General features: G+C 43.8%; 1 protein-coding gene across 3 annotated transcripts in view; it reads right to left on the bottom strand.

Annotated features, from left to right (window-relative positions):
- The window catches only part of GNAS (GNAS complex locus), a 235,138-nt gene that overhangs the window by 132,841 nt on the left and 84,637 nt on the right, over positions 1–17,660 (bottom strand). The window contains exon 1 of one of the 3 annotated variants that reach the window (XM_054979787.1): positions 2,724–3,941. The exons of 1 other annotated variant lie outside the window; for it this stretch is intronic. In XM_054979787.1, coding sequence (XP_054835762.1) covers positions 2,724–2,862 — 139 coding nt within the window. In that variant the 5' untranslated portion in view covers positions 2,863–3,941. Of the gene's footprint in view, positions 1–2,723; positions 3,942–17,660 lie in introns of those variants that run through there. One more of the 3 variants, XM_054979788.1, reaches the window with a different exon arrangement.

The following is a 17,660-nucleotide window of genomic DNA, read 5'->3' as shown; positions in this document are numbered from 1 at the left end:
TGTTCCCCAAATCAGGCTTAAAAGGATTTTCTATTTGGTCCTTTATAAACCCTTTAATGCAGGAAATGGTGGTATATACTGTTTCAGTGCTAGACTATACCCTTCTCCAAAACATTAATTTAAACAATCTTGGCCCAGTATTCCCACAGCACGTCCTAGAGGCTTTCAAAGCTCATTTCCCCCCATTCTAACCAGTACCAAAAATAATATGTCAGAGAAAGCCCAGCTTCTCCCCTTCTCCAAGATCCTTAGTACTTTCATAAGCAATTATCTCTAGTGCCATCAGACATCTTGCACATTTAATTTCAGAAAACAGAACATGCTTTTTTATTTCATTTTGTTAGCTTGGCATCTTCAGGTACGCTTTTAGCAAGTAGTGTCTACATTTGCTGAAAATACACCAACCAAATACGCCATCATTTGATATTAAAATCTATACGGAGCTAAATGCAGCCCAGTGCCCGGAAATACTCATTCCCCCAAGCCCTATTTTGCCAACAGTAACGACCATAAAAATGACACAAGGAAGAATGCAAAAATCTATCACAGCATTAAAAATAAGCCTTTTCTTCCACTTTCTTCAGATGCCTCCTTTTCTTCCTGCTTCAATCCCCTTTCCCTCTAAGCGCTGTCTCATCAATTTATCAAGAATATGCTCCATTATCCCCTCCAATTTACTACTGCACAGCAAAACCCTGACACACTTCCTGCAATGACTGAAGTGTTTGGTGTTCCATTGTCAAAGGGGAGCAAAAAAAAAAGGGGGGGTCCCCTAGCTCCTCAACACCTCCCACCCCAGACCGTATGTACGCCAGCCCCCATCAAATACCTGCAGGCAGCAAACACTTCTGCTGAACTCCTCATTTGACTGCCCCCCCATCCACTTATTAATACAGGCCCTGAAAATACATTCCTTACGCTACAGCTAGTTTCCCTTCAACTTATTTCTTCCCTTTGAAAGGGATGGTATCCCCTCACCCATACAGCAGTGCCAGAATAATCTGACAAGAGGGACGGGCTCTACAAACTCCTTTTACTCTTGTGTCTGAAGAAGGGATCTCTGACTCTCGGAAGCTTACACTCTAAAAATCTTGTCGGTCTCTAAGGTGCCACTGGACTCAAATCTTCCTTTTATTCGTTTTCTACAGATTAATTGGGGAGGGGAGCAGAAGAGAAGCAACCTTTTATATGTGTTAACCAAGGTCTTCTGGGGAGGGGGAACTGAAGAGGCCAAACTGTTAGAGGTTATCTGCAGCCTTAAAATAAAAAATAAAATTCCTAAGGACAGGGCCAACTTCCCTTCTGTAATTCCCTACTGGGATTGGGGGGGGGGGATAGAAAGGTGACAGTAGTAAGGAGAGTAAGCTCTGCAAAGTCCTTTTACTAGTTTTCCATGCAGATTAACCTGGGGGGGGGGGAAGGGAAGAAAAACAACCTTTTATATATGTTGACAAAGGTATTCTGGGGAGGGTGAACTGAAAAAACTAGGGAGGGGGAAAGAAAAAAAAATTCCTGAGAACAGGACAAACCACCTCACAATAATTCCATACTGGGGGGTGGGGAGAGAAGGTGCCAGTAACTTTAATACCCGCTGAGAGGTGGGGGGGGGGGGGTTGCTTTTTTTTTTTTGCACCAAACAACCTCTTTTGCACTTTGTACATGGGAAAGGGTTGTCTGACAAAATAAAAACAAAAAATAAAATTCATGAGAACAAGATAAACTACTTTGCCATAATTCCATAGAAGGGGGGGGGGAATAACTTTAATACCCACTGGAGTCCCCTCCTTTTTTTTTTTTTTGCACCAAGCAACCTCTTTTGCACTTTGTCTGTCAAAAATGAACAATAAAATTCCTGGAAAAACGGCAAATTACCCCACTATACACTATAAGTCCATACTGCCGGGGAAGGTGACAGGAACTTTAACACCCAATGAGGGGGGGGGGGGAGAGAGTTGCTTTCTGATTTTTTTGCACCAAGCAACTTCTTTGGCATTTCGTCCATGGAACAGGGTTGTGTGTCAAAAATGAAAAATAAAACTCCTGAGAAAAGGGCAAACTACCCCACTGTAATTCCATAGGGGGGGGGGGGAGGGAGGAGAAGGTGACAGGAACTTTAATAGCCACTGAGGGGGGGGGGGGTTGCACCAAGGAACCTCTTTTGTACTTTGCCCATTAACAAGCGTGGCCTGTCAAAAATTCGGGGGTCGGGGGTGGGGAGAGCTTGAAACAGACAGGGCCAGGCCCTATACACCCCTCCTCGGTCCTCTGTACTCCCCTCTGCCCTAGGCTTCGCCTCTACTGTCCTCCCTACAAGTCATCGTAACCGCCCCCCCTCAAAATTTCCACAGTCAACCGAACGAGGGCCCGAGGCCTACTTTCTCCCTCACCCCACGGTCGTTTTCCCCTCACCACAACCCCAGGAGGGCCGCCCTCTCCCCCCTACCCCACAGAGGGCTCCCCTCGACCCATTTCCCCCCTCTGCTTCTTCGTTAGCCGCCTTCTCCCCCCCCCCACACCCTCTTCCTTCGGGGCGAGAAGGCAACGAAGGCAGGGCGGGCGAACAGGGCCCCACCTCTCCTCGGGCCCAGCCGCCGACCGGGCCCCGTTATGCCCGCCACCCACCCCACCGTTACCCTGGCCTGGGGAAAGGGCGAGGGTGGTGGGGAGGGAGAGGAAAGGGCCGTCCATTTTGCCGCCGCCGCCACCCCCCGCCTGCCCCTTACCCAGCAAGAGGAGCCGGTGCGTGGCCCTATAGACCTGCTTGTCCTTTTGCAGCTGCTTCTCGATTTTCTTGTTGGCCTCCCGCTGCGCCTTCTCTTCGTTGCGCTGATCCTCAGTCTTGCTGTTCCCTAAACAGCCCATCTTGGGGTGGGTGGGGAGGGAAAGGAACAGGGAGGGGGGAAGCAGGAAGCAATCGGGGATTGTTGCAAAAAAGAGGGGGGATCCTCTCTTCTTCGTTTGCCCTCCCCCACTTTGGGTAAAAAAATTATTTTTTTACTCCCAGCTGCCGCCGCTGCCTAAAGACATGGAGAGAGCTGAGCCCGGAGCCTGCTACGGGGTGGGGGTGGGGAAAGGGGGGGGGGAGAGAAGAGCGATGACTTTGCTCCTGCTCAACCCCGGGCCTCCACCTCCTCCTCTCGCTCCCCCACACCTCGGCTAGATCTCACAATGCAGATCCTTTTTTAAAAAAAATTAAAAAAAATAGAAAAAGGGGTGGGGGGGAGGATTGGGGTGGGGAGGGCTGGCAGCCACCAAAAAAGGGGGAGGGGGGGGGAAACCTCCGCAGGATTTTAAAAAAATAGCTGTCTCCCTCTTCCTCCCTGCAAAAAAAAAAAATGTGTATTTTTATATCCACGCCACCTTCCGACGGTGGTGGTGGAGGGGGGGGGATCAAGAAACGTCTCTCCGTCTTTATTCCCCTTCTTCTCTCTCCCCCGCTTTAAAAAAAAATCCTCTTTTCCAACCCAAAGGCTCCAAAGCAAGAGAAACCTCCCCAAATCCTGGGCTCGGAGGATCTAGAAATGTCTCTTCCTTGCTCCCCCCGCCTGCCTTGCAGCGCGCACACCGCCTCTCCAAAAAAGGGTGAACTGCCCAAAAGGGTCAAAGCCAACCCTGGCCGGAAAAACGAGTCCCCTCTTTCCTTTCTGGGCTCGGTGGATTTTCCTCCTTCGCTCGGTATTCTGCGGCGGCTTGTTGTCGCTTCTTCCTCTGCCCTAATGGTGGTTGCTCTAATCCAAGGCCCCCTTCTCTCCCCCCCTTCCTCCTCCTCCTCCTCTTCCTCCTCTCGCTTTCCTTCGCTGCTTGCTTGCTTGCTTGTTCACATTCGGTTTCCAGGCGGCTGCAATCTTCTTTGGCTTCTCCAGGGAGCAAAGGGGTAAAAGGGAGGAGGGAGGGGAGAGACAGAACGGGAGAAGAGGAAGGAGGAGGAGGGCTGGGGATCACCGCCCTCTCCCAAAACAAAAACAGCCCTCCCTCCCCCCCCAAGAATCCAAACCCACCCCTCTCCTATTCGAAGTCGCTTTCTTCCCCTATTGAAGGTTGCCTTCACCCGCTTGCATTTCTTCCTCGGTTTATTATTATTAATTTTTTTTTTAATATTGAGATCTGGAGGGATTGGGGTGGGGCAAGCAGCTCACACTGAACCATGGGAACGGAACCATTCACATGATACCCAAACGTCAGGAGTTAACTGACTTGAGGCGCCCTTTTCGAACACCCACAGGGAAAGAAAGCGCCAGGCGGCGGCTCAACACGTTTGATCGCCTGCTCCTTCCTTCTTGCCACGCCCAGGGTTTGGGTGGGTTGGGTTTTTTCTCTTTTTTTCTTTGTAATTGGCTCGAGTTTGGAACAGTATATTTTCCCCCCTTCCAATTTGTACGTCTTTTCTGAACAGCAATCCTTGCGCACATAATTTTTTGGAGAGAAACTTTACAGTAAGGCTGTAAAGTCCTGGATTTGAGTCGTTACTTAGACGTACGTAAAATGATTTTTAGAAAGAGTTTCAGGCGAGCGGCCGTGTGGGTCTGCAGTAGAAGAGCAAGATTTGGATCCAGCAACACCTTAAGACCAACAGTGCAATCCTAAACAAAGTTACAGCAGTCTAAGACCATTGATTTAAATAGCCCTAGACTGGCATAACTCTTCTTAGGATTGCACTGCCAGGGTATGAGATTTCCAAGGTCTCAGCAGCCCCTTTGGAAATCCAGTTAGTCTTTAAGGTGCAGTTGGTCCCGAATCTTGCCCCTTTAGAAACAGAGAGGAAATAACAAAGAAAATTTGAAATTGCCTTCAAATTCCTTCGTTTTGAAAGAATTTAGGAGGGGTTTTAAATACAAGAAGGGTGAGAAGCATGTATGGTGAACAAACCTTGTGACTCATTAAACTAAGATGGGATTTCAGGGCAATTAAAGCAAATGAACACAAAGTGATTAAAAAGAAGGGGAGGGAGGAAGTCCCTTGTGGGTATCTTTGGGGACCTGAGTCAGGCTGGCTGAGAAAAGAAGCACCACCTGTAGATGGAATGGAAAAAATTGGGCTGCTGGGGCAACGTTGCCAACCTTCAGGTAGGGCCTGGAGATCTGGAATTACAACTGATCTCCAGACTACAGAGATCAGTGTCTCTGGAGAAAATGGCTATTTTAGAGGGTGGACTGTATGGCATTATTCCCCTGAAATGCCTCCCCAAACCCTGCCCCCTCCCCCAAATCTCCAGGAATTTTCCATCTCAGAGATGGCAATCCCTGGGGGCAGTGGTGGTGGGAAAAGACCTATGGTTAGGTGCATAGTTTCAAGGCAGGGAGAAGCAGGAAGATCCTTAGTATATTTGTTCACATGGTTAGCTGATTCTGTAATCTTTGTTCATTGGTTGTCATAATATCTGATAGCCCTGCTTTCTGTCCTGTAATCTGCCTGGAATCTCAACGAAAGGCAGACTATAAAGTAAATAAAATAATAATATGTGATAGGTATTGGGCAGGACAGAAGAAAATCCTCAGCAAGGAGTAGCTCTTGGCTGTAAATGTTATCGTGTGATATTCATGCAGTACATGTGAACTGATTGCCGCTGAAATTTCCCTGCAAGTGAAAGCTACAACATGGGTTCCCGCCCCCCTACCCCCAGCTCAGACCTCTCTCTGTTTTGGCTCTTGAAAAGGCAGGGGTGGTGGGACAGGACAAGATCACACGGTGGTGATGTGGGCCTGGTCTGGATGGGGTCATCACGGCAATTTTTAAACAGCTAAATTCTCTTCTAAAATGGTGTCATATGCCACTGAATAGACCCATGGCTGCTGTAACATAATCTGGCTCCAGTGTGCTGGTTTTCTAATGTCAAGAAGTTGTTTTTATATAGGGAGGTATAATGCTTTTGTTTGTTTGTTTTAAACTGACTTTGGATCGTTAATTCAGCTCCTCCTTATGTTACCTTAAACTTTTACCTCAGGAGGCCTCTGGTCACAACTAACAGTCCTTTTATTTCCACTCACACATAGCTTCAGATGTTCTCTACTTTACCCATGCTTATAGCTCAAGAACATCTTCCGTTTGGGATCTGAACCCCACTGATAACACCAGCGATGGCATTTTGTCCCCTGTATGTGACCTATATATTGCGTCTTCCCGAAAGGGTTTTGCTACCACCAAACGCTTTCACCTTAGACATCCTCTGTTTAACTGGTATTATAGGATGGCTCATTATAGATGGTAGTATGACAGAACAGTCGGTGTATGAGGGTGCCTGTGAGGTTAAAAAAAAGGATCTTGTTTTTTCCTTAACCAAAAGTAGAATTTATTTATAAGTACATAAGTGTGATGGTTGCAGTGTCTTGACAGGTGTATTGGTTTCAGAATAGGTTCATAAGCTTGATGGTTTCAAAAACAGTTATATCTTCTTAAAGGTATATTCGCAGACACAGTCACAATAACTAAGTTTTCCACACAGATCTTCACTAACAGAATAAACGTGCATCTAATTTACAGAAGCATAGATTCAATCAGGCCTTCCCACACAGCTTGCCCAACCTAGATAATCTTTCTCTGAGATACACACAGACTGACCCAAGATCACACAAAGTTTGCCTGACTTTGAAAGAATTGATGTATTGTCGAAGGCTTTCACGGCCGGAGAACGATGGTTGTTGTGGGTTTTCCGGGCTGTATTGCCGTGGTCTTGGCATTGTAGTTCCTGACGTTTAGCCAGCTGTGACACTGAGAGATCTCTGTCTTTTGGTGCTACACCTCTGAAGATGCCAGCCACAGCTGCTGGCGAAACATCAGGAACTACAATGCCAAGACCACGGCAATGCAGCCCGGAAAACCCACAACAACCATTTGAAAGAATTGCTCAGAACTCCACACAGATTCACTGAACTTGACAGAATCAACACTTTTTCTCAACTCTCAGACTAAAAACTGCAGTTTCCTCTATCACTTAGGGTACAGCTACCAGTTACAGCACACTCCATTCACTCCTCCTTTCCTCAGAGGCCTCCATTTAAACCCACAGTAACAAATATTTAAAAACCGCACATTAATTAAAAACATTACAGGGGGGCATTCTTATCCCCAAAGGCACCCCTTTATTTTCCCATACCCATTAACTTGCTGCGCTTGGAGGCATTGTAATACGGAGAGCAAAACCTCCCCTCCATCCTTGACAATTGGGTAGTCCAGGCCTCACTGATAGGTAATTTGTAGCGCATTGCAATTGCATCTCTACCAAACTACTCCATGGGCTACATGCAGCATTCCCTGCAGTACTCAAAATGTACACATTCTATCTGCACACACTTGCACACATACACATCATAATGACTAGCACATTTACTAGCCAAAAATCCAGATATTTTCTTTACCACTCCGTGAAATGTTTCTGCATGAGTCAGAGATCACAAGGCAGGTCTGAAAATCCACATTTGTGCAAGGGAAGGATATAAACACTGCAGGTTCCTTCAGATTCGTTTTATATTGCCTTCTGTCTATTTTCCAAATACTTGTACTGCTTGTAGATGAGATTCCGAACGACAAGCTATCCAGTTTTGCAAACATGCAGAGAATGGGGAATTGCCAGCTCACATTGCTTTGGAAGAAAGCAAAAAATTGCCTCCTACCTGGAGGTTATTTTTAATTTCCTTGACCTTTCCAGAGATTTTTTTTTGTTCCAGTGTGTTAAAATTAGTTAAAATAATAATTGCGGTAAGGAATGAAAATTTGTAGCCAGGATAAAAATAGTATGTCACCTTTTAAAAATAATTAATTAATTAAACGGAGCTTGACCTGTGTTGGCCAGTGCATTGCTTGAAATATTTTCTGTAAGCAGCAGGCCAATTAAATGTTAAAATGTTTTTAAGTAACTGGGATTAGACGGTAGGATATGGTGCTGGATTTAATTCTGCTGATTTACCTTAGCCGTACCATATCAGGGTGCTTTCAGGATTTTTTAGCCCCAAACAAGACTGGATTACCACTGATGTCAACTGTGCCACAGAGGAGCACTTACGTTTCTAGATGAGGGAAGGCAACATTTTGGGGCCAAATGCCAGCGGGGGAAAAAAGAAGTCTGCCTGTGAAGAAGTTGGTGTGTCAGAATATAAAATGGCAGCAGCGGGGGCGGTGAAGAAGGTTGGCCAGAGACATGCCTGGAGTAAATCAAGCCCCTGTGGTACTGCCAGTGTCTCAGGGATTCACCTTGGACTTGGACTGCGCAGGTCTGGAAGGTGATGAGGGGAATAAGCCATGCCTGCTGCCTTCTCCTGTAGTACTGCCAGTACTTCAGTTACTTGAGCAGACATCTGGCCCTGGGTGCCACGCCAAATGGTCAGGTGTGCTACAGCGCCACTGTTGGCATGTGTGCCAAGGCATTGTCTACCCCATCCTAGAACCTTTCTCTGGTGTCATTATGTGTGAGGGTCTTTGTGTAATAAATGGGGCCTGTTCTAATGGACTCAGCCCTTTTAAGTTTACTCGTAACTCAAAATGTACTGACTGCTCCTAATAAGGCATAACTTCACGGAAGGCCCATTGGCTAAGACCTGCAGACTTTGGAAAGTCGCTTTGCCAGCTTGGGCAACACAAAACTCTGAATACAGCATGAAAAACTTGTTCTAGGAGGCTACAGGGCCCACAGTGGGAACTAGAGCATGAGAAAGCAAGTGCATAAAGAGCACATACAAACACTAATACATTGCTTGATGCCTCCTTCTGACAGTTAACACTAGTAAAGCGTTAAATGTATTTGCCCTGAGGGAAAATGCAGTATCCTTGCTCACACCGAGGCTTGATGAAACCTGTCCACTTGACCCTTAATCTAACAATGCTTGTTACAGAAAAAAATATATTTAACATTTGTATAGTTTATGCACTGTTTCCCTTCCCCCTTTTAGTGTAGCAGTAAAGTCAAAGCTATCTTTTTACAATAATTTTTATTTTATTTATAATCCACTTTTCTTCCCAACAGGGACCTAAAGCAGCTTACCTCGTTGTTCTTTCCCCTTCCATTTTATCCTCACAACAACCATCACGTGAGGTAAATTAGGCCAAGAAAGAGCAGCTGGCCCAAGTGAGCTTCCAGGGCAGACTGGAGATTTGAACCTAGGTCTCATAGATCCTCGTTTGAAATCATACTGGTAATTGCTAAATCTTGCAGAGATAAGAATGAAGCTAAAATACTAAACATTAAAAAAACACCAGTTTTGACAATTCCCATAATAAATCTAATCATAGCTTAATAAATGAGGTGACTAGTCTTTGAACCTTCCTTAGCACTGAGGTACAAGGGCTCTGGCTTCATTTTTAATTTTTTTTTAGTTCTTCCTAGTAACTGGATAAACCACATCAAATTTTCATAAATATTCCAAATGCTCAGGAGATAAAATAGAATCCACACAGGGTCGACTCCACAGATTTACCATTTCACCTTTTAAGAAGAAAGGGAAGCCCAGTTTTATTCAGATTGCTCTTTGTACTTTCTTGTCTATCTATTCCTTCACTGTTTTATTAGACTCAGGGGAATGAGGAATTTCTGAGGTACCACCAAGAAGAAATGAAATAGGGCCTAGGTGTTTTGAAATGTGTGAGCCATTTTTGTAGGGAACCTGGAGGCCTGGGTTAGAAATAGCTAATAGGCCAGGCACCACCACCCACAAATAAGATTGACTTTCAAAAACACATATTCCCTTCCCGTTTGTTCTCAGAGGTATAAAAGAAATTTTGAATACCTTCTGAGTTACAAATCAGGAACTATTAACTATTGCCATCTCTCTGAAAGAATGAAAGCTAAAGAAGAGGGTAAATTTGTGACCCACGTTTACCATGGGATAATTTGACTTACAAAATCACCTCAAGTACAGCTTGAATACTGTTTTCTCCTATGTAGACAAACCTTGGCTACGTAAGATGTGTTTTGTGGAAAAGGAAACTTGGCAAAACAGATGTCAAAATATATACTGACAACTGAGCCATTGTTCTGAAAAGAGCTTGCCTTTACACAGGATGGCATTGAATACAGTACTTGAGTGCCAGCTTTGAATTAATTTTGCGTTGAAATTGTCATGACGGACTGTGCACCTGTCCCAGGTGCAGAATAAGAATTCTGAATAGTCCCTGTAATCCTCTCCTGGGGTTGGAAAAGCACACAGGGCCACAATAGGTCAGGAATGCTTTCTTTTTCATCACCAGACTGTCTCCAGGCCTGTAACAGAACTCTCTGAATTTGCACCATAGTACAAAAGATAAAATTAATTTTCAGTACGGTTTTCTAAAATTGTCTCATCTTTTTTCAACTTGGAAATGCTCCCTGGTCCTCTTTAGAATGGCAAGGTCAGAGAAAAATGTTTGCTTGTATGTCACCATGTTCAAAATTGTCCTGAACACAACAGAATGCCATTTATTTAAATAATACAAGAGAGGCTGCAGAGCAAAACTAGAAATATGCTCAAAGTCTTTTTTATTTCCTCTATTTCAATTTCAGAGTAGGTGGTTTGTGCAATGATTTTTTTAGTCAGGAGAACTAAACTCTTTCACACTGTTGATCTTGGATACACTGAGATACTGTTTATTTTTTAAAAATGCAAGCAGTGTGTTTTGCAATCATGTGATTGTTTGGTATATAACAACATCAGTGTTATCACTGCAAAAAAAGGCGCTCTCCTCCCTTTTAAAGCAAAGGGGTTTATGCCTTGTATGTTTACCAAGCACCTAAATCCATTTAATTGGTTATAATCATGCAATATGTAGATTCAGCAAACCAGCCTGAGACTTGGTTGTTTCTAAGAAATAATCACATGTAGTCTGGAATAAGGGATTCCCTCGCTTCCATACCACACAGTGCTTCTGTTTATGGTGGTGGTGGAGAGTGCCCACAAGTCATAGCTGGCTTATGGTGACCTCTGGCGGGGTTTTCATGGCAAGAGACTAACAGAGGTGGTTCGCCATTGCTTGCCTCTCCAACCCTGGTCTTCATTAGAAGTCTCCCATCCAGTTACTAACCAAGGCTGACCTTGACGAGATCAGGCTCACCTGATCTGTCCCGGTCAGGGATCAGGGAACAATGATAGGTGTTGGGGCCAGGCTGAGACCATGAGTGACCCTACCCAAACCTAAAGGTACATTTCTCCATTTTAGGATTCCTTATTTCAGTGAATGGAGCTGAGAACCTTGGCTATAGAAGCTCAAGCTAGATCTGTTGGATCAGCCAAGAGCATAAGCTCCATATTGCCAATGGCACCGGATAGTACTGTGTACACCTCTATACCCTGTGCTTGAAGAAGCCATAAAGGCAGAGCATGCACACAATCCATGGCTAGGTCCCAGAACCCTCAGACCTGACAACAACATGATCTGAAAGAGAATGCAAAATCAAATTACAGAACATCACTGCCGCATGATATCCAAGCTTCTATCTGAGCAGCGATGTGTCACTCAACTGTCCCTCACAGTGCTAATCTGTTATTGGGAATAGGGGCCAAGAAAGTGCCCCTTCATATGAAGACGAGCTGCACCAGCAAGATTCTCTTTACCCTTGATGGCAACATGTTTCTACCACTTTGGGCACATTGGAGGGTAGAGGACTCTCTGTGCATTCACCAAGGATCTAGCTGGCCTTGATGGGAGCTCCATAAATACAGATCAGCTACAGAGAGTAGCTTTCTTGAGATGTAAATCTTAAACTGTGTGGAGTGGATTAACAATGAGGGATTTCATCTTAAAGATTTGCACAGTGTTTTTTTATTTATTGCTGATAATTTTTTATCCTACTCTTCTTCCAAGGTGCTCATGGCAGCATACATGGTTCCTTCTCCTTCCCATTTTATCCTCACAGCAACCCTGTGAGGTAGTTTGAGGTGGGTAGCCATATTGGTCTGCAGTAGAAGAGCAAGATTCAAGTCCAGTAGCATCTTAAAGACCAACAAGGTTTCCAGGGTATAAGCTTTCTCAAGTCAAAGCTTGCCTTTGTCAGATACGAGGAGGAATGGGAGCCTTCTGTCTGGGATATAAGGGTTCGGGGATCTCCATGCCTACTTGTATCTGACAAAGGGAGCCTGAATCTCCACCACTTACACTATGGAAATGGTTAGGCGCTTTCATTGATTTCAGTGAGCACGTCAACAGTTCTGAAAATCAAGCACAGCTTACAAGGATTTAGTTAGATAGCTATACGCTACCTTTCCCTCCAATGGGAACCCAAAGAAGGGTACTTCATTCTTTCTTCTTTATACTCACAACAACCCTGTGAGGTAAGTTAGGCTGAGTGTGTGTGACTGACCCAAGTCTACCCCAGTCTGCCTCCATGGCAGCATGGCGATTGGAGCCTGCATCTCCCAGATTCTAGTCTGACACTCTAACCACTACACGTACTGGCTCCCTTCTTGCCTCTTCTATACAAATTCCCCTTCATTTCCTTTCCTACTTTAACCATAGTATAGCATTACTTCTGTACTGGCACCGTGCAAGGTTAACAATAACCAATATTGTCCTCAGTGCCCAGGATCTGTGATTTTACAAACCTTGGAAATCTAATAATAAATAATAATAACATTTGATTTATATATCGCCTTCAGGACAACTTAACACCCACTCAGAGTGGTTTACAAAGTATGTTATTATTATCCCCACAACAAAACACCCTGTGAGATAGGTGGGGCTGAGAGAGCTCCAGAGAACTGTGACTAGCCCAGGGTCACCCAGCTGGCTTCAAGTGGAGGAGTGGGGAATCAAACCCGGCTCTCCAGATTAGGGTCCAGCGCTCTTAACCACTACACCAAACTGGCTCTCTAGATTCCTCTAATATTGACACGATGCCACAATGTCCGTATACATACAAAGCTCTCCACAGCCTTGGCCCGGTATACCTACAGGACCACCTCGCTCCTGTGTTCCTCCACGGCAGCTTCACTCACCTGAACAGGGTCTCCTGCAGGTGCCATCCTGCACATGGGCGAAATCAACAACAGCCCATACACGTGCATTCTCTGTGGTGGTGGCCCCCTACCCTGTGGAATGGCCTGCCCGAGGAGGTTAGGAGAGCTCCCACTCTCCTAGTTTTCCGCAAATGATGCAAAACCAAATTATGCAATAAGGCTTTTGTATTGTAGGGAGGGGCTCTCAGATGCTTTGCTAATGAGTTAAGGACCATAGATTTCACCACGATGTTGCGTTACACACTACCTGTTGTCTTAAATATGTGCTCCTATGAGCTACTTGTGCTTCGTGTAGTCTAAAGTCAGCCCTAAAATTGCTCATGCTCTGTTTCAGCATTTCTTCATCTCTGTATTGGACTCTTACTAATGCTATGTCTTTGTAAAATTGTGTTTATGGCATTGTTTATGGAAATGTCCTTGAGGTCTCACACTATGTAATCTGCCTTGAGTCTCAGTGAAAAAGGCGGACTATAAATTACATAAATAAAAATTTAAAAAAATAAAATAACGAAGTGTGAGATTTGCACAAGAAAAAGGGAAAGAAACATACAAATTCCAGCACAAGCCCCATCTCAGACTAGGGCTGAATCCACACTTAACCGGCACAGCGCTAAGCAGGTGGAGTGAGAGCGTCTTTCAGGCACGTTTTATGACCTCATTGCACCATGATGCCGCTCTCGTGGTGCGATGACATCATAAAACGCGCCAGAAAGATGCTCTCACTCCGCCTGCTTAGCGCTGTGCTGGTAAGTGTGGATTCAGCCTGAGTTTGAAAGATAGAGACTAGTATGTCTGCTCTGAGTCTAGTCAGTGGGGAAAGCGAATCAGAGTCCCTTGATGCCAGACTGGTTAATTAAAGAATGAAAGCCCTTTCCAGTTGGTATGATTTTGGTGACCTCGCAGTGCATAAGGGAGATCATAATAATTACAACATTCGATTTATGTACCACCCTTCAGGACAACTTAATGCCACACTCACAGCGGTTTACAAACGATGTTATTATCCTCATGGCAATCACCCTTGTGAGGTGAGTGGGGCTGAAAGAGCTCTGAGAGAGCTGTGGCTGACCCAAGGTCACCCAGCTGGCTTCAAGCGGAGGAGTGAGGAATCAAACCCGGTTCTCCAGGTTAGAGTCCTGCTGCTCCTAACCAAACTACACCAAACTGGCTCATGCTATGTGTGATCCTCTCAAAATGTATGGTTGCCATTGTGTTTGAAAAGGGCAATGCCAATGTGTATATTTTCTGGCTTTGGCAAGTGCAACTGGATACCCAGATTTAATCTGGGGTATTGTTCTACACTACAGGTTAATTGTTCTGTAAGATAGATGTGTAATACAGCAGTTTTGTCTTTATAAAATTAAAAACATGACGGTCTTTGCTAGTCTTCTCTTTGGCCACAATCTACTGGTGTCTTCCGGCCACAATCTTCTGGAGAAGTCCCATTGAGATGCGGGAGTGTAGTAATGTTATTGCACAGCCCTGTTACCTCCTATAGGCCTAGTTCCACAGATTATGCCCTAAGCCTTTATTTTGCTCTTTGATCTAGAGCACAATTGTACATTCAATGTTTTATATTCCCTTACAAATCACTGCATTTATAAGCAGTAAAAAAAAAAGAGAGAAAAGAAATTCAGAAAATTCCCCTGAGGTGGTTCTAGTTATTTTATACAATGTTTGCTTTTAAGTACCCATCTTTCAAACACTATTTTATTTTTATCTTTATGTAATGAGGCTATTTCTGGCTTTGAAATATATTTATCTGTTTGGGTAGCTGAATAGCATGACTGTGTCTTTGTGGACATTTGAGGGCCGTGGCAATGAAGATTACAGACTTTGACCCGTGCTTAAGTACTGAAAAAGAGAGTCAGGATGGCGCACTACTATTCCTCCAGTGCATGGAGCCTTCTTCCAACACAAGGAAAATCCCCTTCCCTTCATTGCTTTTTATTGTGTTTTGCTGTTACTGATTTTCATTTGTTGATTTTATTCATTTTATTGATTTCTAATTTTTGTTAGCTGCCATAGGAGCAATCTTAAGCAGGTCTAATCAGAAGTCCTATATTTTATTCAGTGGGGCTTACTCCCAGGAAAGTGTTTTTGGAATGACAGCCTGAGGCATGTTTGGGAATAAAATCCATTGCTTCCTGGCAACAGAAACAACAAAAACAGCAATGGGCTCCCGAAAAGGCACAGGATGGCAGGGGGAGAACTACTCCTGGGACTGCCATGCCAAGTGCTCCAGATGGAGGCCTTGCGGCAATTTTAAAAGAAACACAAATGCTTCTAAAATGGTATCGGCGGCCACAGGATGGACCTATGGCCATGGTCACTTGTCGTTTGGTTGAGAGGAAACAGAATCGGGAGGATGTTCTCTCTCTGGGTGGTGGGAAAGGGGGCGAGAGGTGGTCAACTAGGGTTTATGTACAAAGCATGTTTCCTACTCGTGCATGGTAGAGAAATAAGAGTGTGTTGCAACCAGTGTATTGTTTAAACCACCATGGTTTATCTTGATATCTGAAAGCAGCCCTGGGCTATGTTCATTCATGGTCACTTAACACTTCTGGCCTTCACACAGAAAATGAAGTTAATGTTTCAGAGGTATAAAGGGATACATCCTCCCACTTCAAAAATATATTCTTCAAAGTTTATCTTCATTGAATTGTTTATAGAAAGTCCAATGGTCCAGGGTATGAGCTTTCGAGAGTCACAGCTTCCTTCATCAGATGAAGGGAGCTTTGATTCCTGAAAGCATGTGCCCTGGAAAACATTGCCATAAAAATAAACAAATTAACTAACAAGGGATTAGGGCTCCTCTTTCATTTTAAAAAAAGTCACAACTGTATTTTGTCTAGGCTAGCCTGACCCACACTCCATTTCTAATCACCCAAATCAAACCCACTCCTTAGTATGCTTCTCGTTTCTCCAGTAGGCACCAAGGAATTGCATTTTCTCTTCCCAACACACACCCTGACTCTATTCCAGCATCCTGTTCTCAAAAACCAGATTCCTCTGGGAGTCCACAAAAAGAACATGAAGGAAGGAGCAGCCTCAATCTTTTCTGTTGTTGCCTCCAGAATCTGCTTTATCAAGGTACACTACTTCTGAGCATGGAGGCTTCGCTTAGCTATTGTAGCTAACAGCCTTTGATAGATTACAGCTACCATGGATCTAATGTTTTTAAAGAGGCATCCATATATGATACAAATCTAGCATTGCCTCATCTTGAGGTAATGAGCTCCATAAGAAGTATATATTCTTTCATGACAGGTTCATCTGTTTTGAACCTATGGTTGATCTGTTTCCCATGTATATTGCAGCCTGCAGTTTGGTGGTGCCATTTAGAATTTTGACTCGGCACCAAAATATTTTATTTTCCTCATTTATATACCACCTTTCCCACCATGAACAGGTGAGAGAAGCCCCCTTCTTGAAGATCTTGAGGTGCGGCAACTTATGTTTGTTTGCCAGGGCTTTTGAGGGTGTGTGAATGCCGGTCCTCTTTTAGGGGGGAGAGGGCGGAAGAGTCTTGGGATTTGTTATTTTATTTTAGTTGGCATTGTTTTTAACTATTATTGTAAGCCACCTTGAAGCATGAGGAAAGGCTGGCTATAAATGTTTAAACAGACATACAAACAAAGAGACTTTTTATGTTTTAATTCTTCCAGCTTCTAAATGATATGAATAATAAGCCACTGCACCAACAACACCTTTCTAACATTTTTATAAAAGCCTCCTTTTATAACAGCTATTCCACATGACTGTTTTAAACTCATTGGCTCGAAAGTCTGCTAACAAATTCAAAATGAAAAATTTAAAACGCACACAAGAATTCTGCCTTCTAGATCGGTAAGCATTTGCTAGAGGAAAACAATGCAGTTATTTTTAACATCTGAAATGCCTTTTGTCAAAATAAAATAGGCAGGGGGAGTTAGACTGATATATCCCAGATGAGGATCTGCCATCGTCCAGGGCTAGAGTTTGCAAAATTGATGCTCAAGTTTTATTTTGGGAGCAGTTCATGCCTGTCTCTGTTAAATCAGTGCTAACTAGAATAACTCTTTTTGCCAGAATGAGACAAAATAGATATTTATCTCTGGAGTTCTTTCAACATTATATTATGTATTAAACTGAATTATATTACATCCACATGTATACATTACAGTAGGCAAGTTTTGTAGTAGGTGTGAATGTTGACAAGCTGAAGTCCTTTTTTGTATATGTCTGCAAACTTACAGATATATCGGTGAAAGCACACAGTCATCTAACTCCAGAGGAGTTAGTAGTAACTGACGAAGAGAACTGTGATTCTCGAAAGCTTATGCTACAGTAAAGTTGGTTAGTCTTAAAGGTGCTACTGGACTCTTTTTGATTTTAGTCGTCTAACTGAAATTGTCGCAATACACCAGTGTACATCTGACGTATCTCAGATAAAGCTGACAACAATCTGGGATTGTCAATACTCACCAAATTTTAGACATTTCTAATTTGTCTCAACATTGTAGGAGCAAACACTTTAAAGGGATTTTTTTCCAACTGGTAAGCAGCCAAAATGGAAATCCAAATTGAACTAGTGATTTAATACCTATCGACAATCTATATTGTTGAGGAGAAAAACCCAAATCATTTTCATATCACTAGAATCATTCATTTCCCCCTCTTTCTGTATCCTTTATATGTGGTTTACTCAAATGTATCCAAATAAACGGACAAATTGTACAGCATACCTCTCGAGCACACAGACAC

The sequence above is a fragment of the Eublepharis macularius genome, chromosome 5 (assembly GCF_028583425.1).
Source record: "Eublepharis macularius isolate TG4126 chromosome 5, MPM_Emac_v1.0, whole genome shotgun sequence".
NCBI lineage: Eukaryota > Metazoa > Chordata > Lepidosauria > Squamata > Eublepharidae > Eublepharis > Eublepharis macularius.
The sequence above is the reverse complement of the archived record's forward strand: the minus strand, read 5'-3'. Positions and strand labels throughout refer to the sequence as shown.